This window comes from Canis lupus, chromosome 27 (genome assembly GCF_003254725.2).
Source record: "Canis lupus dingo isolate Sandy chromosome 27, ASM325472v2, whole genome shotgun sequence".
Lineage (NCBI taxonomy): Eukaryota > Metazoa > Chordata > Mammalia > Carnivora > Canidae > Canis > Canis lupus.
The window spans coordinates 35,344,588-35,368,925 of NC_064269.1; the positions used below are offsets into that span (position 1 = coordinate 35,344,588).

Here is a 24,338-nt window from a genome sequence, read left to right on the forward strand (position 1 = left end):
TGTAGGTATGTGTAAACTATAGGTGAACTGTGTACATATTTTCCAACCAGTTGGATAGAATTATCAGAATAAACAATTTCCTAACTTTACTGGATCCTTGATTCCAATGGCTTGAATCTAGTAATATATGGCATCAAGGAGAGAAGTGTGGGGTAATGTTTTATATATGTAAGGACTTTACAGTCTAGGTAAGAGAAGCAGCAGTGACCAATATACATTTTTTTTTCTTTTTGAAGATTTTATTTTTTAGGTAATCTCTACACTCAACATGGGGCCCAAACTCACAACTTTGAGATCAAGAGTCGCATGCTTTACTTATTGAGGCAGCCAGGCACCCCTACATTTTTGTCTTAACACAGTGAGAAAACTGTCTAGATATAATTAAGAGGGATAGAGTATTGGTCATATTGTAAAGAAGTGTTGGTCAAGAACATTGATAGGAAGAGTCATTTTAGAAGGTTTTGGCATCAAGGCATGTCTTTTCTCAGGCTGACACAGTGAGCAGGTGAGGTCATGTGGTAATTGAATATTAACTGCAGAGAGAAACGTGATGTTGAGAGGAATATCGTTGCTATGAGTGAATCTGAACATCTGACAAATGTGCTTTGGTGGGCTCTAAAGGTAGTAAGGTTTCCTGTGTAGGTTTCCATGCCTATGTGGGTGGGTATGCCTGGTGTGTTTACCTTAAAAATTCTAGACTCATTTGGTATATTCCATACGACTCTAGTCAAACTGTGATAGTTGGAAAGAGCTTATTGTACAAATGCCTGGAAAGTGATCTACTGAGTGGTCCTCACCATAGCCCTATACATTTGTTTCCTTGCTCCAGCATCCGATTACATTGGGCTTCTAGTTGTTAATAAACCTAGATTCTTTAAAGTATCCATGCACAAATGAACCTTGTTCAGGAAATGTAATAGAAGGTCATACTGTATCTAAATGATTACATTGTGCTCTAATAAGTATGATGTGTAAGTGCAAGGGAATAAGCATGGATTTGAGTCTTTGGCCATGTGCTCATAGTTGCATTTGGCTCACAATGAGCAGTTCTAAGTGAGGATACATGTGCACACAGGCCTTTAAATTTCTTCCTTCAGAATGTATTAGTGGGTGTGTAGTTTGGTTTCTGGGCAGAGCTACCAAGTTGGAGCTGGCTGCTGACTGACTTTTTCTTCCACTTGTACTGTGGTTAAGAGAGATTATGCTCACTGAACACACCCCAGAGAGCCAAACTCGTTCAACTGGCTGCTCCCTGAATGAACACAATTACATCTGATAATGCACTGAAAAGGAAGTAAGAGGAAAGGAAAACGAGAATGAGAATGGCAGTGAGAAATTTTCAAACAGCTTTTGAATTCTCCTGACTATGCTGGTGTTTTATTATTTAAGATCTTCTCCTTCTCCACCCTCTCAAGGCTTTCTGATTCTTGCCCTAGCACCAGTGCTTTTCCTTCTATGTAGTCTTATGGAATTGTGGAAACTTTCTCAATTATCTTTTGCCTTGCCTTCTTTGGCTTATAAACTAGATGGACTTTGTTATAATTCATTGACTTCATAGATCCCTTGTTATGTACAAACCCACAAATAAGAAGGTGCCTCTCCTCTCCCCAGTTTTCCTCTTGGCTACTCCTTTGTATACATGAGCTTCTGTCAACCAACCACCTGTCTTTCTCCTGAGTTATAAGAAAATTGTCTAATTTTTATCTCTCCATACATGGAGCTCCAGGAATAGTGAAAAGGGGATGAAGCTAGAACTGGAAGGTTTCTCTATATGTGTTTCAGGAACTAAGAGACTCTGTCTCATTAAGTCACATTATGGTTATTAGTATCAACAACAGAGCATAACATATGATAGAAGACCACATAATATGGTAGATAGCACATATGTACAATATCATACAAACTGTAATTCTGATTTGTAAAATTTTAGCATGTTATCAAATTACTACAAAACTAGATCACATACTTAGGATCACCTAGATAGTGAAAAAAAAAATCACAATTTTTTTTCAGATCAGTCAGAATTAATTAGAACCAGGGAAGACTCTTGTGAACTAAGGGAAAAATAAAGTTATAAAATATAAAAGTTATAAAAAATATATATGTTATATAAATATAACATATATGCTACATATATAATCATATACACACACATATATAATCATATATAATTTATGTACATGATTATATATATTATATTATGTATATCTATCTATCTATCTATCTATCTATCTATCTATCTATCTATCTATCTATATCTCTCTGAAGTTCTCTTCAGAAAGAAATAACCAGTTTTGGGGAGGTGTAATTTCAAATATATGCTGATCATATAGAATTACGGTGATGTACATAAAGAATCTCTGGCCCAGTAAGCAAGAAAATACCTTACTTGGAGAATTGGGAACTGAATACATGGAGAAGGATGGGGTGGGAGAAAGATTTTTTATGGTATATCACTTTAGTTTTTTATTTTTGAAACTTAAGAATATATATGAGTGAATATGAGCATCTTCTAAGGGCTTTGGTGGGCTCTAAAGGTAGTCAGGTTTCTTGTGTATGCTTCCATGCCCCCTTCTCTCTTGATGATCTATCATCTATCTATCTATCTATCTATCTATCTATCTATCTATCATCTATCTATCTAGTTTAAGAGAGAGAAAGAAGATGGCTTGGTTCTGATATTCCCTTTAACCTGTATGCTGGTAGGAATGAATGCCTTTTGTCTGCCTATATATAATGATCAGGGGAAGCTCCAATTAAAAAATAAGTAATACATAGAAAAAAATTAAACCTGCTTGGGATTATAGGGTAGTTAGATCATTTCCATATAACCCACAGACCACAATTGCTCAAACAGGTGCTGTGAACATGAACTTAAACATTGGAGCAGGGGTCTTGGGTAGGAGGGGAACCTTTAAAATAATTTGAGAAACAATGGCATGAAAGGTAAGACTGGATCAGGGCTATACTTTCTGTATAATAGAAAAGAGAAAAATGCCAGGACAAAACAAAATTCTTCACACTTGAATATCAGGTAGATGGAAAGAGATGAATGGTTGACTCAGAAAATTCCAGGCAGCCATGTACTTAATACCTAATGATCTTTTGTGGGATCTTAAAATTCTCTGTATGCTCCATTTTATTTTTTTCAGAGTACCTCAGTCCTTGGGAATTATTCTCAGTGGTGCTCTGTGCATTCTCTAAGGGCCAAGCAAAGGAGCAGACAGCTGTGTTGGCCTGGGAGATGAGAGGAGCATGGCACGAAAGCTACTGGAATGCAGTCTCAGTGACAAGCTGTGTGGTAAGGACCTATCTACTGATCATCACATAACTATCTACTGATTTTAGGATGACAGAGACTAAGATCTGCATAGATTCTAGAAGGCCGATGAGTTGACTTCTAATAGAAATGAAGACAGCATTAATAAAGGGTTGAGCACTAAAGGTCATTGTCTTTGAAGAGTGATAATTGCCAATCAGAGATCCAGATGCTGCATTCTTCACCTCAGTAGGAAAAATGATGAGACACAGAGCATGCTTGATAGGCTAATATGTAGGGACACTGGGGTTTCTGATTAGAGAGGTGCTCCCAATACTGGCTCCACTGCATGGAAGTGGAGGGGAAGAAAAAAGAGATGATCATTTCATTTTTTTAAAATTTTTATTTATTTATGATAGTCACACAGAGAGAGAGAGAGGCAGAGACATAGGCAGAGGGAGAGGGAGAAGCAGGCTCCATGCACCGGGAGCCTGACGTGGGATTCGATCCCGGGTCTCCAAGATCGTGCCCTGGGCCAAAGGCAGGCGCTAAACCGCTGCGCCACCCAGGGATCCCCGAGATGATCATTTCATGTATGAGGAGCTGAGGACTGGTGGATAGGGGAAGTTGTGTGAACATCAGATTGAAATTCTTCAATATCTTCCTGCTTGATTTCCTACCCAGTTGTCCGGGAGCAGCAGTATGAGATCATCATCATCCCAACCATTCTGGTAGGCATCTTCCTCATCCTTCTTGCGGTCATCCTGTGGCTTTTTATCAGAGGACAAAGAGCTCAACAGCCTTCTCCTGGACTCCGAGGTAAAACTTAAGCTGGAGCTGGGGAGAAGTCCAGGGAAAATGGAGTAAGATCCAAGTCTCAGTGAGCTCAAGTCTAGAAGGTGAGGTTCCTGCTACGGGAGGGTGAGGCCCCCCCTCTTGTGGAGTTGAGGCGAGGTGAGCTCTTTGAAACTCAGTATATGCTTGTTAGTTGAAACAGAAGTAGGCAAGAGAGGCCTCATGTGGCCTGTTTCTGTCTTCTTTTTCCTACTGCATTATCAAACATTTGGCCATGTGAGTGTCAATGTATTGGGGAGGAAGATTAGTGGTTAAGGCCTAAGGCTTTGTTACCAGCTTTGAAGGATGACATTTTACTCTGTAATACATTCCAGCCATCCTCTGTGCTCCTGGACTCTATAATGAAAAGGAGTAGCCTTCATGACAGTCTTTGAAGCATTAAGTAGGAGATGATGTCCTGTTCTGAAGTACCACTGAGCATATAATGAAAGTGAATTAGCTCTCATGAAACTAAGAGTTAAAAGAAGGAAAAAAAAAAAAAAAAAAAAAAAAGCCTGACAGTGATCAGAAACTCTATAGTGACTGATCCCCATTCCCTCTCAAAATGGTAACCGGGTGATGGCCATTAAGGAGGGCACATGATGTAATGAACACTGGGAATTATAAGCAACTGATAGGTCACTAAATTCTACCACTGAAACTAATAATACACTATATGTCAACTAAATTGAATTTAAATAAAAAAAATTTAAAGATCCCAATTCTCTTCTAATTTACTTACAGAAAAACTTCTGAGGTATCTAAACTCACTCTCATGACTTCTGCTTGTCACATTCTCTTTTGAACATTCTAAAATAAAGCTCTTCTCCCTACCACTCCACCAAAACAATTCTTTCCAAGATTGCCAATGATAGCTATACTGAGTCCTCATCTTAGCCTGTCAAAAGCATTTGAAACAATTTTGCCCCTTCTCCTTATTGAAACACTTTATTTTCCTTTTAAATCTACAGTCACTCCCTTAAGTCTTATGGATTCAAATACTTTCTCTATTCTGATTGTAGTCTCCCTTGAACTTCAGATTCATATACTAAACCACCTATTTGGCAGTTTGGATCCCATACACATCTTATACGTAATATGCCCACAGCAAAGGTTCTGAAATTCCCTCACACATGTCCTCTGGCTTTCTAGGGTTCAGTCTAAAATCTTGAAGATGTCCTTGACTCCTCTTTCTCTCATACTTTGTATCCAATCCATTAGCAAATCCTGTTATCTCTATCTTCAGAATAAACTCAAGCCACTCTCATTTTTCAGAGATCATTGAAATACGCTCCTATCTGGTTTCCCTACTTCTCTCCCTATCCCTTTATGGTCTGTTCTCCACAGGGCAGCAGAATGATTCTTTTAAGGCCCACATCAGTCCTGGCTATTCTCTGCTTGGAATTAAATAAAATAACAATATTTTTATTTCTTGGAACAAAAGAAGACAAATTTCTTTCAATCACCTTCCATGATCTGGACCTTCTCTGGCCTCATCTCTTATAATTCTCCAACTATGCCACATAGTTCCAGCTGTACTAACTTCATTTTTCTTCCTCAAATATGCCAAATATGCTTCTTCCTCAATACCTTTGCTCTTCCTGTTCCCTCTGTTTGTAATATCCTTCCTGATTCCAGACGGTTTGTTCTGTAATTGCTTCCAGGCATTTTTCAAATGTCATCCTATCAGAAAGGCCTTTCCTGACCTTCACATATAAAATAGCATCACTGATGCCTCTAATTCTATTTTCCTTTATAACACTCATCACCTGGTATGTTATCGCTTTCTCTCTCCTACCACTAGAAAATAACCATCAGAACCTAGACTTTGCCTATTCCCAACACCTAGAACAATTCCTGGCATGTAGGATATGATATTTGTCAAATAAGTGGATAGGTTAATGAATGAATGGAGATTTAATGAGAAGAATGAATTTATCTTTTCCAGTGGAGGAAAATTGAAAAGAGAAAAGTACCAAATTTTTTTTTGGACTGAGATTCTAGGAAATATGTAATAATTTGACTTTGGGAACATCATAAAGGAGGGAAAATAATCATGAATTAGAGTTGAATAGTTATCCATACCTTCCCTCCACCTTTAAAAGCCATTTGATTGATTTAAACATTAGTTCCTGTGGGTAGTTACCACCACCTTTTTTTTTATTATTTTTTTAAAAATTTTTTAAAATTTTTTAATTTATGATAGTCACACTGAGAGAGAGAGGCAGAGACACAGGCAGAGGGAGAAGCAGGCTCCATGCACCGGGAGCCCGACGTGGGATTCGATCCCGGGTCTCCAGGATCGCGCCCTGGGCCAAAGGTAGGCGCTAAACCACTGCGCCACCCAGGGATCCCCATTACCACCACCTTTTAGGTGTCTGTGGTTTGAGTACCTACCCAGGAACTTGCTTGTCTCCATATTATACATATAATCCTAAGAAAGAGAGGAAATGTCATTACCACTTTCCAGAGGTCCATCCTGAGTTGTCTTAGAAGTAATAGGGTTATATTATAAATGTTTTACAAGGTTGGTATTGGTGCTGGTTCATAGAGAAGCATCAGAAGTTCACAGAAGCATTGGCCAGAGAGAAAATTGCTAGAGGAACTTCCTTGCCAGTGTGTTCCAGGCTCTGCTCTCCTGGAGTCCCTACCTAGGGTAGGGAATAGATGACTGGTATGATCGTTGTTCTAGGCACTGGCCCTGTGCCTCCATCTAGGGGCCGAAGCTGGGAGGCAGCAGGACATGGAGGAAGTGTGTTTGTGCCACTTACGGAGAAATCAATGGAAAGTGTCCTACAAACTACCACTCATGCTCTGGCTAAGCTGCAAGTGCCCCGAGAGCAACTCTCTGAAGTTCTGGAGCAGATTCACAAGGGTAGTTATGGAGCTATCTATCGAACCAAGATGCACAGTGGGGACACTGATAAGCCAAAGAGTGTTATCCTCAAGGCTTTGAAAGGTAAAGGGAGAGGTGTTTGATTTCCCTTTCTTTCTCTTTTTTACTTTTCCACTGGCAGCCCCAAGCCTGGGTGGTTGTCAAGCTTGCAGACACTTAGATGTTAATCAATAGATAGCTGTGATCACAATCGCATGCAGAGCAAGATGGGAATAGAAAGTGAAAACTTGAGGCAGAAATGTTTTTCTTGGGGGTCTTTCAGTAGCTCAGTGTTGTCTATTGAGGTTGATATAAAAACTGGGTATTAGTGCATGAGGATTTGAGGTTGTTTCTTCATTTGTCTGCACTATCACTTTCCCTAATATGCAATAATTATTGCAACTATTTCCTTCCTTCCTTCCTTCCTTCCTTCCTTCCTTCCTTCCTTCCTTCCTTCCTTCCTTCCTTCCTTCCTCTTCTCTCCCTCCCTCCCTCTTTTCTTTTTTTTTTTCTCTTTATATGGACCAGTAGTAGAGGATACAAAACAGCACAAAGCTGGGATAAGCAAGAATACTATTCAAAAGGCCTAGGCAGTGATAATATTTGAATGTGAACTCTTGTCTATTTAGGCAGATTAAAGTCTATCCAGTTCTAATGCCTATGATTCTATGTTGCTTTGAAAAAAAAACAAAAAAATAAATCAGTGACATTGAGAATTATCTTCTAATCAGCTCCCTTTCTCTACTTTTTGCCTATACTTACTCTCCTTTGGAGCCTTGAGAATTACCATCTGAGGTTGCTTCTTCCCTCATACCTCCCATTTTATTGGTAATGTTCTGACTGTTTCCCATGGCTCATCTGTCCTCTACAGAACCAGCTGGGCTCCACGAGGTGCAGGATTTCTTAGGGAGAATCCAATTCTATCAGTACCTGGGGAAGCACAAGAACCTGGTACAACTGGAAGGCTGCTGCACAGAAAGGCTGCCACTCTATATGGTGCTGGAGGATGTGGCCCAAGGGGACCTGCTCAGCTTTCTCTGGACCTGTCGGCGGGTGAGCAGGGCAGAGGTGTTAGGAAGGAAAGGCTTGACCTGGCTGATAGTTGTTCACATGTCAAATAGCCTGCTAATGACACAGCAGAGAGACATTATTGTAATAAAATAACAATGATTGAGTATCACCATCCAATAGAACTTTTTATGATGACAGGAATGCTCTGTATCCGCTCTGTCCACAATAGTAGCCACTAATCACTTGTGGCTATGGAGCAGTTGAAATGTGGCTGATGTGATTGAGAAACTGAATTTTAAATTTTACTTAATGTTAAATAATAAACTTTTAATTAGCCACATGTGGCTACCATATTGGGCAGACAGATTTAGAGTATGAACTTCAGGCTTTATATTCTACTAGCTATGTGACTTTGGGCGAGTCACCTCTCTGAGCCTGAATTTTCTGAATCTGTAAAATGGGAATAATAATAAGTTATTATTAAAATTAACAGAAACTATGTATGTAAAAACTATTGTTAGTACTTATTGTAATTTCATTGCTGTTAGCCTTAAGTGTGTCCTCTATTCTGTAACATCACTCTAGTATGCCAGTCTTGAGGAGAAATTCAGCTTGAATGTTTTTTGTACTTCAAATTCATTTTTAAAAAAATTTAAATGTTTAGAAATTTCTAGACTATAGTGCAAGTCCTTTTCCTTACAATCTTCCTACTTCTCTACATATTGCTTTTTGAAGTATTGCACGTTTCCCTAGTTAGTTGTCACTTACTAATGAATAAGTTCAATATTAATCAAGCCTCCTCAGTAGACTGATTATTTTGCTACTAAATGTGTATGATAAAAAGACCCTGTTAATGCCTTCCATCCAGTGGTGCAAATAGGACGATGTGCAAGTCTTTAGGCATTTATACCTTTGTAAGAGGTTATCCATCTATAACTTGTTCTCGACTTTAACTTCACTATTCTATTTTCAAATTCCACCTTTACTTGTTATAGATCTATTCAGACTTTTTTTTAAAGATTTATTTATTTGACAGAGGGAGAGGAAGAATCAGGCTCTCTGCTGAGCAGAGAGCCCATTGTGGGGCTTGATCCTGGGACTCTGTGATCATGACCCGAGCCAAAGGCAGATGCATAACTGACTGAGCCACCCAGGCACCACTTTGCTTCTCTATTTTAGACCATCTGCATGCTTTTTTCATCACACCAAACTTCTCTTTCTTTTTTTGCATAGTCATTGTCTACTCATCCTTCCAATCTTTTTTTTTTTTTTGTCACCATCATATGCTCTCTTTTCCATTTCCTTCATGGGGCTTGTAGATATGTAACCATATATTTATGTATGATTATTTGATTCCAGTGTCACACTTTAAGTCGCAGAAGGCAGCGGACATGTTTATTTTGCTTACTCTTGTGTTCTGAATCCCTAGTACTGGAACCTGGCACATAGTAGTCATTCAATGTGTTGAGTTAACATGTTTAATTAATATCACACACACACAGTGCGCCAGGAAAATTATTGCTTTATTCAGGGACTATATATAGTCATATATATTTGTCTTTCTTTCCTGCTATTCTGCTTTTCCTTTATCCTATAATTCATCTACCTTCTTTATTGTCTTTCCAGGACAATAAATCATTGTACTTTGCATATCTGAGAATCTCTCATATTAGCCTCTCCTTGAATCTTAGTTCCTATGTTTTGCATCTTTTCTTTAGCCTTGATATCTACATTTAAGAATATCTCTGCCCCTATTTTTTCAAATCGGTTCATGTCATTTTGACATAATGCTTCTTTCTTTGTCTTTTTAGGATGTAATGACCATGAACAGCCTTCTCTATGATCTTACAGAAAAACAAGTATATCACATTGGGAGTCAGGTTCTCCTGGCTTTGGTAAGGCTGAGCAAAATGCCAACAGATGGTATGGATTTTTCTTGTTAGCTTGATATTTGACATCATATTTCTCATATTTCTATTTCCAAATGGGGTATATATTATAAAGAGACTCAGATGGAAGTTAAGGGGCAGAAATTCAAGCACTAATAAGCTTTTCTATTCTTTATGAAATTATTTAGATAAGACACTATAACATTGGTAATTCTAGACTGAAAGTCATCAACTTAGGGTTTATAGAAGGAACAGGAAGGGTTTTAAAAGGTTTCTCAGTCTTAAAGTTCAAAAACCATGGCCAAGAGTTAAACGCTTGACACTCTTACTTTCCCACATGTACTAATATTAAGAGATGTAAAATGGCAAATAGCAAGCGAGTTGGGAGGAGATGTGGGAAAAGAAATCAAATAGGTGAAAGGCTGCAGAGCTAGAAGGAAGTGCACAATATTATGCCTGAAAAACAAGAAAGACGAGTTCAGAACACGTTTGGCTGGAGACTTGCTTTGATACTGAATGTGATGGAAAACAGACTTTAAAAAGAACAAGGAACAAGTGGAAGAGAAGAAATAAGAGGGACAACAGCAAGATCATTCATTCATTTTAAATTAAATAAAGATGTAGGAGAAATAATTCAGTGTTTAAGAGAAAAAAAATGTACCTTTACCAGAATAAGGAAATATAGATGGCAATTTCTTTGAAGTTATTTAGATAACTGTGTTTAAAATTAACATTTGCTATTTAGAAAAATTAGGCTCTTTGAAGCTATTTTAAGTATTTGATATACCACTCAAAACTGTGTGACCTTATATAATCATTTAGATTTATCTAAACGATACTTCCCTATCTTATCTGACCTAGTTATTTTAGGGACAAAATGGGATGATATAAATTTATTATTATGACACACAATTTCACTATATATATATATATATATTATCTTGTTTGGGGGACTGTGGCTAGAAACTTGAAACCTGCTTCCTTTTGCAGGGTCTAGCTGGATCCTAACTGAGAGAAATGTAAACTCAGGCAGGGGTCAGGGCTTGACACAGTGGGTGATCATACTTTCCAAACTCAGTATTAATGCTGTTTGGATTATTTGCTCAGTTTAGTAGTCCTAAACAATGCAAAAATGTCTGATTCATTATGGTGACTTGGAAGTGTTATGTCATTATCAGTGAGATTTGTTCAGTCAAAAATGTCCTTGTCTTTTTGAGGATTCCTAGGACAGCTTCTCCTTGTCTGTGACTCCAGCCACAACCTCAGATAGCTGACCCATATTTGATCTTATGCTGACAGGAATTTCTCCAGGATAAGCATCTGTTCCATGGGGATGTGGCAGCTAGAAATATCCTGATCCAAAGTGATCTTACTGCTAAGCTCTGTGGACTGGGCCTGGCTTATGAAGTCCATGCCCGAGGGGCCATCCCGGCTACTCACATGGTACCTCTCAAGTGGCTCGCCCCAGAACGGCTTCTGCTGAGACCAGCTGGCATCAGAGGAGATGTGTACGGTTTGTTTCTGCCCTTTAGACTTCGTCCCTTCTTGACCTAGGTGTCCTCTGGTTCCTGACCATGACTGCATCTGTTGTAAATTCTGTGTGATGTGAAATCTCAGAAGTCAGACTCTCCAGGAGAAATGTGTGTTTTGTGACAGAGCTCATATTTGGCATCTGGCTGCAATTCCTTTTAGTGCCTTTTAAAATATTCTTTCTGTATTAGATTAGCAGTCTTCATTAGGAAAGACAAAAGAAAAATGAAAAGATTATTCATACCAATATCTAAAGGACTAGATAGTACAGTCCTTTTTACCTGAAGGAGGTGGGTCCACTTAATCAAAAGTTCAGTTAAACCAGGGATTATTAAAATTAAAAAGTAATATACATACTTCAAGTAATTTATTTTGACTTCAAACATATAAATATACAATTATTTGTTGATCTTTGGGGGAGGGCCAAGGCCTTTTTTTATGAGGGTTGACCCGCTAAGTGAGCTAATACATTGTATTTCTTGTATAAATAGCATTCATAACACATTATGTTTGAGTTTCAGCTTGTGATGATTCTGAGTGAAAAATTAAAAAAAAAAAAAAACAACAGCTGTGAAGCAATTTAACTGCAGACATTTATTATTATTTTTTCCAATTTTCTACTGTTGGCTTACCCATGCAATTTGACAACACTTTCTTTTTCAGTAGTGTATTGTTATAGAATACTTTCAAAGCATTCAGCCTAGTTTTCAGGAGCTAGTACTTTTTTACATTTATATTTAATTGATTACATAATAGCATTGTTACATCTGATAGTGTAAATAGTATTGTAAAGAATCACAATTGACTTTTGGTAACCATGTGATTTAGCAGCTTGGAGAAGCACATGGATATAACATAATATCTTACTAGCATAAATGTCATGAGCAGCAGAGGAAATTTAGAATATCAGTTAATATGGTGAGTCAATTAAGAGACTTTCATTGCTGCTTCACTGACATCTGCTTTTCAGTAGAGGTCTGAGAGTAATAAGCATAACTAGGAAATGTTGATGGTTTAGTGGTGATATGATAGAAGAGTGAAATAAGTATGCCTTAAATCATACTGCTCTGGCAAATATCTAGCCCTGTTATGTGTAAAGCTTATTCTGTTAGTGTTTTTCCTAGGTTGGGCAGTTAGATCTATTGAGGAAATAGATAAATGATAAACCTCTCTGGGACTTGTGCTAAGAATAAGGGCTAAAATTTCAGCAGGAGTGAATGGAAAGGATGAAAAAGATGCAGAAGGTAATTTCTTTGGGTAGATGTGCTTGTGTGTTTGCATGAACACATACACATACAATTTAGCAAATGATAGTAAACATCTATGAATGTGAAATATAGAAGAAAAGAGACATAAATCCAGTCTTTAAGGAGATTAAACTTGAAGGGTATTGAACAGAAATGCTTTCTAATTACTTTGCTTATGTTACGAGACACTTTCAATTCCCCTTCATTGCCTTTATATTATTCTTACTGAAGGACCCTGATAGTTTAAGTGAGCTCTCTTTAGGAAAAAAGGCAGAAATAGAAATTAAGTAAATGGCTTTGTTTCTTTCACAGCTGGTCTTTTGGGATCCTGCTTTATGAGATGGTGACTCTAGGTAAGGCGGATCCCTAAAGTAGTACCTGTATGCAAATAAACAAGTATGTTTGGGGGATGTTTGGGGGAGGGCATATGCTATGGAAAGAGGTTTAAACTGGGCTTACATGAAATCCCTCTCCTCTATTTACCTTTTTAATTTTTGCTTTCTTTTTCTTTCTTTTCCTCAACACTTTACCAATTCCAAAGATGTTTTAAAATCCTAAGAATAATTCCAAGAGTGATTTTGTTTAAACACATTGTCCTTAGATTTATTAATCTATTTGATGGAGAAAATGCAGTACTTTTCCATGTTTGGGGAGTGGAGGGCTGTTCTCATTTCTCACTTTGCGTTATTACTTTCATAAAGACTCAACATTTTCTTGAATTATCAGTTTTTTTCCTCTCAAACACCTTTTTTCATCCCCCAAATTCTCTAAGTTATTTTCTTCCTTGATCACTAGGGAATAGCTTTATTGTATCTAGTATCTTTCCTTTGGCTCTACCTTTTGCAAGCAATTAGCTTGGTGGATGAAGTGTCATGATATAGTTCATATTCTAGAGGACTTAAAGTTCCTTTCCTACTCTCATTTTTTTCCATCCAAACAGGGGCACCACCATATCCTGAAGTCCCTCCTACCAGCATCCTACAGCATCTCCAGAGAAGGAAAATCATGAAGAAACCCAGTAGTTGCACACATACCATGTAAGTGGCTTTTAGGGCCTACTCTTCTCTCATTATGACTCCTTTTTTTTTAAGATTTTATTTATTCATTAGAGACACACACACACACACAGAGAGAGAGAGAGAGAGAGAGAGAGAGAGATGCAGAGACACAGGCAGAGGGAGAAGCAGGCTCCATGCAGGGAGCCTGATGTGGGACTCCATCCTGGGTCTTCAGGATCACACCCCAGGCTGAAGGCAGTGCTAAACCGCTGAGCCACTGGGGCTGCCCAACAACTCCTTTTTTGATCTCCATCAACCATGCCCTTTTAAAGTGGCTCAGATGATCCCTAGCCCACCTTTATGTGCTAATATAAAGCCTTAGACAAACCTATGCAGTAAAATACATCTGCTCATATATCATATATATATGTCCTTAAATCTCTATATATATGTATGTGTACACACACACACACACACACACACAGTGTTGAGGCAACTACTGAAAACTATATCAGCAATCTAAGTTGATAAAATTTAGTTCTTCTAGAAGCTTCTAAAATAGGTAAGAAGTGGACCAAATCCAATGCAAATACATTAGTGTTTTGTCTAAATGTTATCAGTCAGAGACTGCCAGCCTCAGTTCTAATATAGCTGCTATAAAATCCATTATTCTAGAGTAACTCACTGACTCGTATTTGGTGTATAGCTTTTATAAAATATTGACTGTTTTTCCCAGTTCTGAGCAAATTAGAAGCCAACCAAAAGAAGGAGGGGTAGAAGAAATTAGAAGGATGGGAGGAGCATCCAATAATATCAGCAGAAGGGGACAGCTGATGAGTCAGTGCAGAGGCAGAAAATGGAAAAAGTTAAAAATTATACACAGAATTTTGTAACCTATAAATTACAAAAAGGGATTGTTATAGAATATAAGAAAAAGTTAAATAAAATGTAAGAAGTCAGAGGAGAGTATATTAATATAAATTTCTGATAAGACTTTTGTTATAATTTTTCAGCCTTGAAAGGGTAGATTTCCATCAACTGAGTTTCCCTCCAATAGTTACTGTATTGAGCAGATTATAAATGTCAAATATCATAACTATATACATACATATATATATACACACACATGCATATATACAATATAATACTGCCTGGGTATACTAGAATGATTGTTGAAACATATTTTTTATAGGCTTTATTATCTATGTATAAAAATACATAGATAATCTGTCCTTTATATTAGGGGAGGGGAGACATTTAACCAATAAAGTATCTGCGAAAACCTGGGGTAGCCTCGGTTTACTCCAATCCTGTTCAGCTGAGCATCTGCCTAATTTCACCCCATCAATCTGACATGCACAGATTTATAGGATTATTACTGGATTTTGGAGAATTTAATATTTGGATGAGGACATAAACCTTGAAAAATCAACATAAAGTGGGAAGCAACATAAAAGAAAGATTTTGAAAAGCTCAGACTCACATGATAGGGTTAAAAAGACACTCCTAGTCCTGCTACTTTATGGGACATTGTTTGCTTATCTTAAAATAGGTATAATGATGATAATCCTACCTCAAAGTTATTGTGAGGCTAAAATAAAATAATGCATGCTCAGTTTCACCACCATGCCTTATAAAATAAGTTCTTGCTAAATGTTATCAGTGTTGTTAAATTAGCATCTCTTACACTGTCTCACTGTACTCTTTACTGCAGAAAAGAGTGTGGGAGACACAGTGTGGGCTGAGGCTTACAAGGGAAGGTTGCAGAGAAGGATTTAGATCTAAAACAAAGCTGTAGGAAATGACAACCATGGGGAAGATACTCAGGCAATTGAGCATAGCATGAGCAAAGACAGAGTTGGGTGTTAACAGCCACATCTTAGGCATAGCAAGACACTGACTTGGCTGGGGGAAAGGGGTTCAGTTAGGCAAGGTCTCTGAGGATAAGAAGGAATATTATTATCTGGGAAGACTCTGAGAGGACAATGAGAAGTAGATTAAAGAACTGCAAGGGTTTGTTGTGTTGTTAAGGTTTGTTAGGAGAAGAGACATATTCCTCAAACATTTGTCTTATCAAGGAAGTTAGTTTCTCTTGTTCCCCTTTCAGGTATAGTCTTATGAAGTCCTGCTGGCGCTGGAGTGAGGAGAGCCGCCCCTCACTTCAAGAGCTACACTCACGCCTAGAAACTGCTGCTCAAACTGCAGATGACAAAGCTGTGTTGCAAGTACCAGAGTTGGTGGTGCCTGAACTGTATGCAGCTGTGGCTGGTATCAGCATGGACAGCCTCTCCTATAGCTACAGCATCCTTTGAAGATCCTGGGGAAAGAATATTTATGTGTGATCATATACTATTGGAATGAGTTCCTCTGAGAACAGAGAATAGCTTTCTAGTGAGACATAAAGGGAAAAATAGGATATTCCCCTACACATTTCCCTAGTTATCCAAAATGGTGCTAGATCAGGAAACATACTCCATATACATGCCCTGGAGACTGAGAAGTCCAGTTTCATTTCTGCTACCCCAATCCTGAAGACCCAGAGTAGATGTGGTGGAGAGTATCAATGCAAAGAAAGTTTAGAAATCTATGTGTCTGGCATTGCTAAATAAGCTGATCTTCCCACACAGGCTGGTTTCCTCTTGAAGCATATTTTTATCTAGATTATTATTGGGTCCAGAGAAGTTGGAATCAACTGAGGGAATAGAGAGCTGATAAAGAAGTTGATGAAAAAGAAAATCAAAAGTTATTTTTGCTCAGGAGTATAGACATGGATCAAGGTCATCCTTCAAACAGAAGGTGGAGGAAGGAGATAAAGTTCTTCAGTCCTGGTCTGTTCATGCAGGCCAGGAGGAGGACCATGAAAGAAAACTTACGAGTTTCCTTTTGGGTATAGATTAAGAGATAGGTGGTCTCTTTTTTCATCTAATTATGAGACAAGTGAACTCTGCTGGTACTACTTTAGAAGCTAGAGATTAGCTTCATTATTAGGCTGGTAATGAATATACAGTTGACCTTTGAACAACATGGGTTTGGACTGTGTGGGTCCACTTATACATGGATTTTTTTCTTGATAAATACAGTGCAATTCTGTAAATATATTTTCTCTTCCTTATGATTTTCTATTTTCTAGATTACTTTACTGTATGAATACAGTATATAATACATAGAACATACAAAATATGTGTTGACTGTTTTTGGTAAGGCTTCTGGTAAACAGTCGCTATTACTAGTTAAGCTCTGGAGTCAAAAGTCATATGCAGAGTTTTGACTGTGCACAGATAGGCACACTTAATCCCTGTATTGTTCAAGGGTCACCTGTACTACATATGGATTTAATAAGTAAGAAATGTGAAAGCCAAGCAAGAATGCTTAGTTGTCCAGAAAGCCTTTAAAAGGGTTAGAAAATGATGTAATCTGAGACAGAAGGCTGGTAGTTTCTGATTCAAACACTCATTAATGTATTGTGAAACTTATTTTGTTAAATTAATATTTATTGAGTAAAAGTTGGATTTTCTAGTATACAGCTGCCCAAATCTCTACAACAAGGAGGAGAGAAGTAAACAAATGGAAGTTCATGTCAACAGAAAAATTCAAGACAATCTACATTGTCAGAAAACTGATTCCTTATGTGTAAAATGGAGATAATACCTACCTCACAGGGTTGTTGTGAGGACTGAACAAGAATATATATTGGTATATATTTGGCTCATATGTGCTCAATAAATGGCGATTTTCTTTCTTTTTCCCTTCCTCTCCTAGAATATTTCATATCTTTTACATTTAGAATCTACTGTAGCCAGGATGCCTGGGTAGCTCAGTTGGTTGAGTTTCTGTCTTCAGGTCGTGATCCTGGGGTCCTGGGATTGAGTCCCACATCAGGCTCCCCGCAGGGAGCCTGCTTCTCCCTCGGCCTATGCTTCTGCCTCTCTCTTAAGAGTCTCTCAAGAATAAATAAAATCTTTGGGTGGCTCAGTGGTTTAGCACCTGCCATTGGCTCAGGGGATGATCCTGGAGTTCTGGGATCAATTCCTGGGATCGAGTCCCGCATCAGGCTCCCTGCATGGAGCTTGCTTCTCCCTCTGCCTGTGTCTCTGCCTCTCTCTCTCCCCTTGTGTGTCTCTCATGAATAAATAAATAAATAAAATCTTAAATAAAATCTTTAAAAAATGTATACTGTAGCCAAAAAGAGAATCTCAGTCTGTCAGCCACATACTGAAGGATGGTATGGGACAAGTACCACATGACTAAAAAAATAAGCTCATCATTTTATATGAGCTCCTGGATGATGATAGTAGCCTCCTACTATTTAAACATACTGAAAATACCATGACGATGACAATTTACTTGGACATGTGATTTTAAAGAATACTCTGAGTGCTCTGGGAGACACCTAAGGCTTCTGTAGGAAAGATGACTGGTAGTTGAAAAATTTGTAGACATTAGAATCCTAATGAGGTCATGATTAATCATCCAACTGAATAATGATTCTTGCTCCTGTAGGAATACCACACTAGTAAGGATTTAAATGTGTGGGTGTTAAGTGGCAATAGGGAGAAGGGAGGTAGAGTGGCTTGGTACAAAACAATCAAGTCCTATAGAATCTCATTTTTGTTGCTTGGCTGTTTGATTAAATTTACAAAATATTTATGTATTAATTCAAATATTTTAAGAAAGGTGAGTTAACATTAGGGCCAACTGTGCCAGACACTGTTCTAGGTGTTGGGCAAAACAGAGAGCTTTTGATTACAGCCTAGAAAGAGATTTTACTTATATATTTGAGTGGGTATAATACAAATAGTGGTAAGTGCTATGAAGAAAAACTATAGTAGAAGGAAATGTAAAATGTAAAATGAAGACCTCCCTGAAGAAATGGCATTTAAACTCACACCTTATGGGTAGGTAAGTGAGCCTCATAAAGAGTGAGAAGAGCCATCTGGGAGAGGGGAGATGGACTATGTGTGTGAAAACTCTGGGGCAAGGAAAAAAGCATAATTTATTTGAGGAACTGCAAGTAGGGAAGTAGGTGGGGGCATAGTGAGGTTAGGAAGAAAATGATGCATAATGAATCAGAGCATTGCTCTTTCATACTGTATGTTACTAGTTATCTTGGTAGGAGGGAAAGCAGTAGACAATTGCTATTTAAATATTTTTGCCCTTAAAAAATAAATATTTTTGCCCTTAATTTTGTTGTCCTGGATTTAGGCTGAGAAAAATGGGTACAGTAATTGTTTAATCTAAGAAAACTGGGTCTTTCCCTTATTTGGCCAGGCTTTCTCCAAAAGCGGGATTATATTTTTGGCATTTTAACTGGTCAGCCAAACCAGGTGTTTCTGAGCTAAGGAGTGGAAAAGAGAATTCAAATATTTACCACTCAATTAAGTTGAATCTGGGCTAGCATTTGTTTCATAGTTTTGATTCCCCTCTCCCCAGATCTTTTTTCCAATTTATCCTTTATTGGTTAAAAAAAGTTCTAACATAGCTAGGAACTGAGCAAACACCCATCTGGAAAAAGTGTCTAATTGAAAGTTGAAAATGTAGTGTAACTTAGAATAGTATGAACTAGTAGTTTCAAATCATGCTTATGCAGAACACTAGGGTTTTCCATGGTAGATTTAGGTGTTTTGTTAATAAAACTGAATAATTTTTTTCACTAGTTTTGAAGAAAAGTAAGCTAATGGATAGAATGTTTTTTTAAAAAGATTTTTAAATTTATTTATTCATGAGAGACACACACACACACAGAGAGGCAGAGACAGGCAGAGGGAGAAGCAGGCTCCATGCAGGGAGCCCAACATGGGACTCCATCCTGGGTCTCCAGGATCATGCCCTGAGCTGATCCGCTAAACCACTGAGCCAACCTCTGAGATAGCAATTGTCTATCTGCCCGGATAGAATCTTCTTAATCTTTACCTTGCTATAATAATTTTTATTAAATTTTTGCTTTATCATAGCTCATTTAAACAAATACGTATGGCAAATGCTATGGAAAACTGGGAGGATAGCCTTAATTTAGAGACTGTTTTTACTTGTTTTGGGAGAGTTAGTAGTCATGCTATGTGTTAGAAGTGTATAGCATTGTCATATACTGGAAAAAATCATTACTTTGAATACTGGAATTAAATATATCATCATATCATAATAATCTAGCAATAGTGTTCACTACATATGAACATATCTGGGAAAAAATGGTGTGAAAATTTTGGTGTTTCTGCATGACGGTGTTTTAAAAAAGTAATATCATCGAGTGGTTAAAAAGACATTATGGTTAAAATTTCATAGAGAAGTCTAATTTATTTTATTTTTTAAAGATTTTATTTATTTATATATTTGAGAGCTTATTTATTTGAGAGACAGAGGGCATGCGCATGAGCAGGGGGAGGAGAAGAGGGAGAGGGACAAGCAGACTCCACGCTAAGCATGGAGCCCAGACAGGACTTGATCCTATGACCTGACCTGAAGTCGAGTCAGACACTTAACCGGCTGAGCTACCTGGCTTCTGGAGAAGTCTATTTTAGAAGAAAGAAGAGAAAGGTGGGTGGATGGCATAAAGGCTGAAACAGACCATCTCATTCTGACAATAAAAATTTTTTAATTAAATCTAATTTTTAAATTAGAATGTGGTTTTAGATTATATAATATTCTTGATTTATTACTCTGATCCATTTAATGGAATGAGATAGCCCTGGCAGCTTTTGTTCTGTAAATAAAAATTCAAACTTTTCAAAAGCTACTGATAAAATAGAACAAAACCTATCCTCTCCAGTATTTATCTCAGGAAATTCAGAACTTATTTCTGAAAATTTTAAGTAGGAACGATTCGATAATTTTAAATAGTGAGGCAAAAGGCAAAAGAAAAATCTGAGGACAGAGACCTGAGAGATCAAAGAAAAAGAGAATTTTAGATGCAGGTAAAATCAGAATATTTTAACAGACTAACACTTATAATAATCATCTCTGACCATAGCCCTCTGACTTGATTCATTACTGTGAAGCTGAAAGCAATAAACTTAAAATCTCAGGGGAAAATCATTATTTTTTCAATGAATATTGTGTATTTGATTAAATCATTAAGCCTTAATTTCAGCTAGAGTTGGAAATCAAATGCGCATTTCTTGGCTATTATATTTTTAAAAGATTTATTTATTTATTCATGAGAGGCACAGACTGAGAGAGAGAGGCACAGACACAGGAAGAAGGAGAAGCAGGCTCCTCGCAGGGAGCCCAATGCAGAATTTGATCCCGGGATCATGACCTGAGCTGTAGGCAGGTGCCCAACTGCAGAGCCACCAAGGCATCCCAATTGCAGGATATTTTAAAGCTAACCACAGATAGGTTGCCTTAGCGAAGACAGAAGTAGTTCTTTATTTGGCTTCATTTAAGCTGCCCAAACATTTATTTTCCTAAATAAACTCTGGTAATATTAGTAAATATGCTCTAATTTGAACCCTACAGCAACTGAGATTGAGATTTCTCAGTTTGAAAAATATTTTCTGTTTCCAGCCCAAGTTAAAGTATATGAAATGGTTCTTACAAATGAAATATTTCATTGAACTTAAAATTCAGTTCCTGATCTCACCAGCCACATTTCAAGTGCTTAAGAGCTATTCAGAACATTTCCACATCTCTGTTGTGTAACACCCAAGAAGACCACAAAAAACAAATGCTTTATCACTTTGCAATCCTTATAAGATACAAGAGATAGTAAGGCTTATTATTATTTTTTAAAGATTTTATTTATTTATTCATGAGAGACACAAAGAGAGACAGAGACACACAGGCAGAGGGAGAAGCAGGCTCCCTGTGGGGAACTCGATGTGGGACTCAATCCTGGGACTCTGGGATCACGCCCTGAGCCAAAGGCAGATGCTCAATCACTGAGCCACCCGGGTGCCTCAAGGCTTATTTTATTTTATTTTTATATATATAAAGGATTAAGTATATATATTTTCACATCTCTAACCCTCTCTGTTTTTCACATTTCATCTTAAAAACAGAGAGGGTTAGAGAGGATTAGTCTTTGCCTCAGAAGTCTTTATAGGGGATAAAAACAGTAAGCGGCCTATAAAGATCTTAACACTGTGCATTCCACACATGCTACCTACATAGTCTTAGTTCTAGTACCTGTAGCTCTCTTACGTAAGCATGAAGATGAACACTGGCATGTGTGCCAAATATCTGAAGAACATGCACTAGGGAATCTAAAGATATTGAATGATGCTCCCTGCAAAAAACAGGCCAAATGGATTACTGCTTGTATTTTCAGAGCTACTATGGAATATTGTGGCCAAATTTCTGTGGGCTATTCTTGTAGTAAGTACACTGACCAACTCATCCCAGTTTGCCTGGGACTTTGCGGGCTTTAAAACTGAAAGTTCCACATCCCAGGAAACTCTCAAATCCTGGTCAAACCGAATGGTTATTCACCTTAACGATAAGGGATAGTGCTTTATGTGTCTTGTTTATTTTCCATAATGGCAGCATATAACAGGGACTGAATAATTTCTATATTAACATTTATACAATGATTAATATAGATTTCTATATTGACGATATATGTGTTAATACAGATTCAACATAATCTGGCCCAGTCTGCCTTTCTAGTTTTTCTACTCGCATGAATCTTATGTGTTAACTATAGTGAATTTCTTCGCTTTCCCAAATCACACACTATGCCTTTGCTTAGGCTGTTTTTTGCTTAGGGTGTTTTCTGCCTGGAATGCTTTCTTTCCCTTTGAACATATACCAAATTTATTCAAGGATGTCTAATTTAAATAGTAGGTCTGGTCATAAGCCTTCCTTGATACTTCCCTTTCTTCAGTTTCCCCTACTCCCCAATAAAATGACTTGCTTCTGCTGTACTACCAGCATTTAAGAATATCCTTTCTTTTCTTTTTTAATAACTGATAACCAATTTATTAAAAAGGTTGATGTAAGCATCTGCACTGGTGACTTCAACCTCACCTTCTAGCTCAATACTGATGGAAGTAATTTGCTTAATAATTTTAGAAGGGCTGTGCAAATCAATGAATCGCTTGTGGATCCTCATCTGAAAATGATCCCAAGTCTTAGAACCTTGACCATAAGGAATTTTTCTTATAGTGATTCTCAGAGCCTTGGTAGGCATCTAAACTGGTCCTTTCACTTTGAGATTCTTTTCCTTTGTGCCTCTGATCAAGTCAGTACATACCTTCTCCAAAGACTTTAGGTTGCAGCTGGTTAGGTAATTCTAATTCTGTGAATTGCTACCTCTGGTTCCACGGGTGTTTTCCCGATGTCTTTAAAAGCCATGGCTGCAGCTTGGCTCCCTGATGAACTTGTTCCTCTGGGACAGGGAACAGCAGTGAGTCAGGAGCTGAAGCTGGGTGTACAAAGTTCTGCTATTATTGCACCTGTATCTTCTTCAAAGAGCTAAAAATATTCTTTCTTTTAAGGTTTGCCTCCTCGTGTTAATACATGTCTACATGATTGCTTTCTTCTCTGGACTAACAGTATAAAGGGGTCTATTATTATTACCAGTGTCTGTCCATTTCTGGCACATAAGAAATGCTAAATGTTAAAGTCATTATGTGTTTTACAAATTTTAAAACTTATTATACATTTATTATCTCATTTGATCTTCTCAGTAATTCCTGAGCTTGGCAAAGTTGATTGTAGGATATTCACTCGGTTGGTGAACAAACAGGCGTCAACAGTGACTAAGCAAACCACGGTTAGTAGAGGTAAGTGATGGGAATGAATCCCAGGTCTTCTGACTGCCACTCTTTCCTCTATATCCTGCTGAAGGTTAAAGGTCACCCAACAGAATTACGCTGATGGTAAAAACAAGGGTGATCAATAATATTCGAAAAGCAGACTGTGTATAAAGTTTCTTTCCACTTCCTCCAAAACCCATTCTATACTGGGACACTACTTTAACCTCCCCAATTTAATTCTTTCTGGTAAGAATCGTGGGCTGGGGCGCCTGGGTGACTCAGCCAGTTGGGCATCTGCCTACTGTTCAGGTCACGATCCTCAAGTCCGGGATGCAGCCCCAAGTTGGGCTCCCTGCTCAGCGGGGAGTCTGTTTCTACCTCTGCCCCTCCCCCTGGAGAAATAAAATTAAAAAAAAAAATGTGGGCTAAACCATTTGATCTTAAGTCACATTCCCCAAACTCCACAGGCTACCAAAGATCAACCCTTACTGAATGATGGAAGTTTTACTATTAAGAGGAACTCTCTTAATACGGTAAATGTCAGAGATTTTTAGTTTCAAAGCGCTTTTCAAATTTCAGACCTCTTGTCTGATGGATTCTTTCTACTTCGCCTCTATTCTAGGTTCCATCATTGTACAAAGGGGAAAGCCCCGGTGAAGAAGCTAACTTCAGGAAAGGGCGGTAGTCCGGGTCTACCATTCTGATTCCGGGCTGTTTCTTTTTGCACCAGTTAAAGGGGAATGAGGCCACACCCACCTCGTGAGGACGGGATGCCGCGAGGATTAGGGATTCGAGGAGGAAAAGCGACTTGCAAACCTTCATTCTAAACCCATAAGTAATCATTATTAGTTTTGCCAATACAATATGAGCTACTTAATTTTGGGGGGGGAAATGGTCTTCCAACCTTAATTACGCAAAGTTCCTATCGCCCGGGCGCCTCTGAGCAGCTAGAGTCCGCCTCCCCCCACGGTCCTCCAGGGACCCGGGAGCGGAAAGGCGCGCC

The 24,338-nt window shown here is 38.0% G+C and overlaps 1 protein-coding gene and 1 long non-coding RNA gene across 7 annotated transcripts in view; one reads left to right on the top strand and one right to left on the bottom strand.

Annotated features, from left to right (window-relative positions):
• The window catches only part of STYK1 (serine/threonine/tyrosine kinase 1), a 32,839-nt gene extending 15,453 nt beyond the window's left edge, over window positions 1-17,386 (top strand). For both annotated transcript variants that reach the window (XM_025455091.3, XM_035707045.2), the window contains exons 2-10: window positions 3,153-3,301; window positions 3,944-4,078; window positions 6,786-7,052; window positions 7,840-8,021; window positions 9,791-9,874; window positions 11,168-11,376; window positions 12,958-12,998; window positions 13,586-13,682; window positions 15,751-17,386. In XM_025455091.3, coding sequence (XP_025310876.3) covers window positions 3,256-3,301; window positions 3,944-4,078; window positions 6,786-7,052; window positions 7,840-8,021; window positions 9,791-9,874; window positions 11,168-11,376; window positions 12,958-12,998; window positions 13,586-13,682; window positions 15,751-15,955 — 1,266 coding nt within the window. In that variant the 5' untranslated portion in view covers window positions 3,153-3,255 and the 3' untranslated portion in view covers window positions 15,956-17,386. The remainder of the gene's footprint in view (window positions 1-3,152; window positions 3,302-3,943; window positions 4,079-6,785; window positions 7,053-7,839; window positions 8,022-9,790; window positions 9,875-11,167; window positions 11,377-12,957; window positions 12,999-13,585; window positions 13,683-15,750) is intronic.
• Window positions 3,966-24,336, bottom strand: LOC112665392 (uncharacterized). 5 transcript variants are annotated; one of them, XR_007406493.1, is made up of 5 exons: window positions 24,240-24,336; window positions 24,092-24,158; window positions 22,831-22,965; window positions 7,899-8,011; window positions 3,966-4,096 (listed from the first exon to the last, which is right to left on the bottom strand). It is a non-coding gene; the product is annotated as an uncharacterized LOC112665392 (long non-coding RNA). The 5 variants fall into 5 exon arrangements; XR_003140347.3 differs by having other exon boundaries at window positions 22,831-23,001; XR_003140345.3 differs by having other exon boundaries at window positions 7,899-8,093; window positions 22,831-23,001.
• Between the last annotated feature and the right edge of the window lie 2 nt (window positions 24,337-24,338).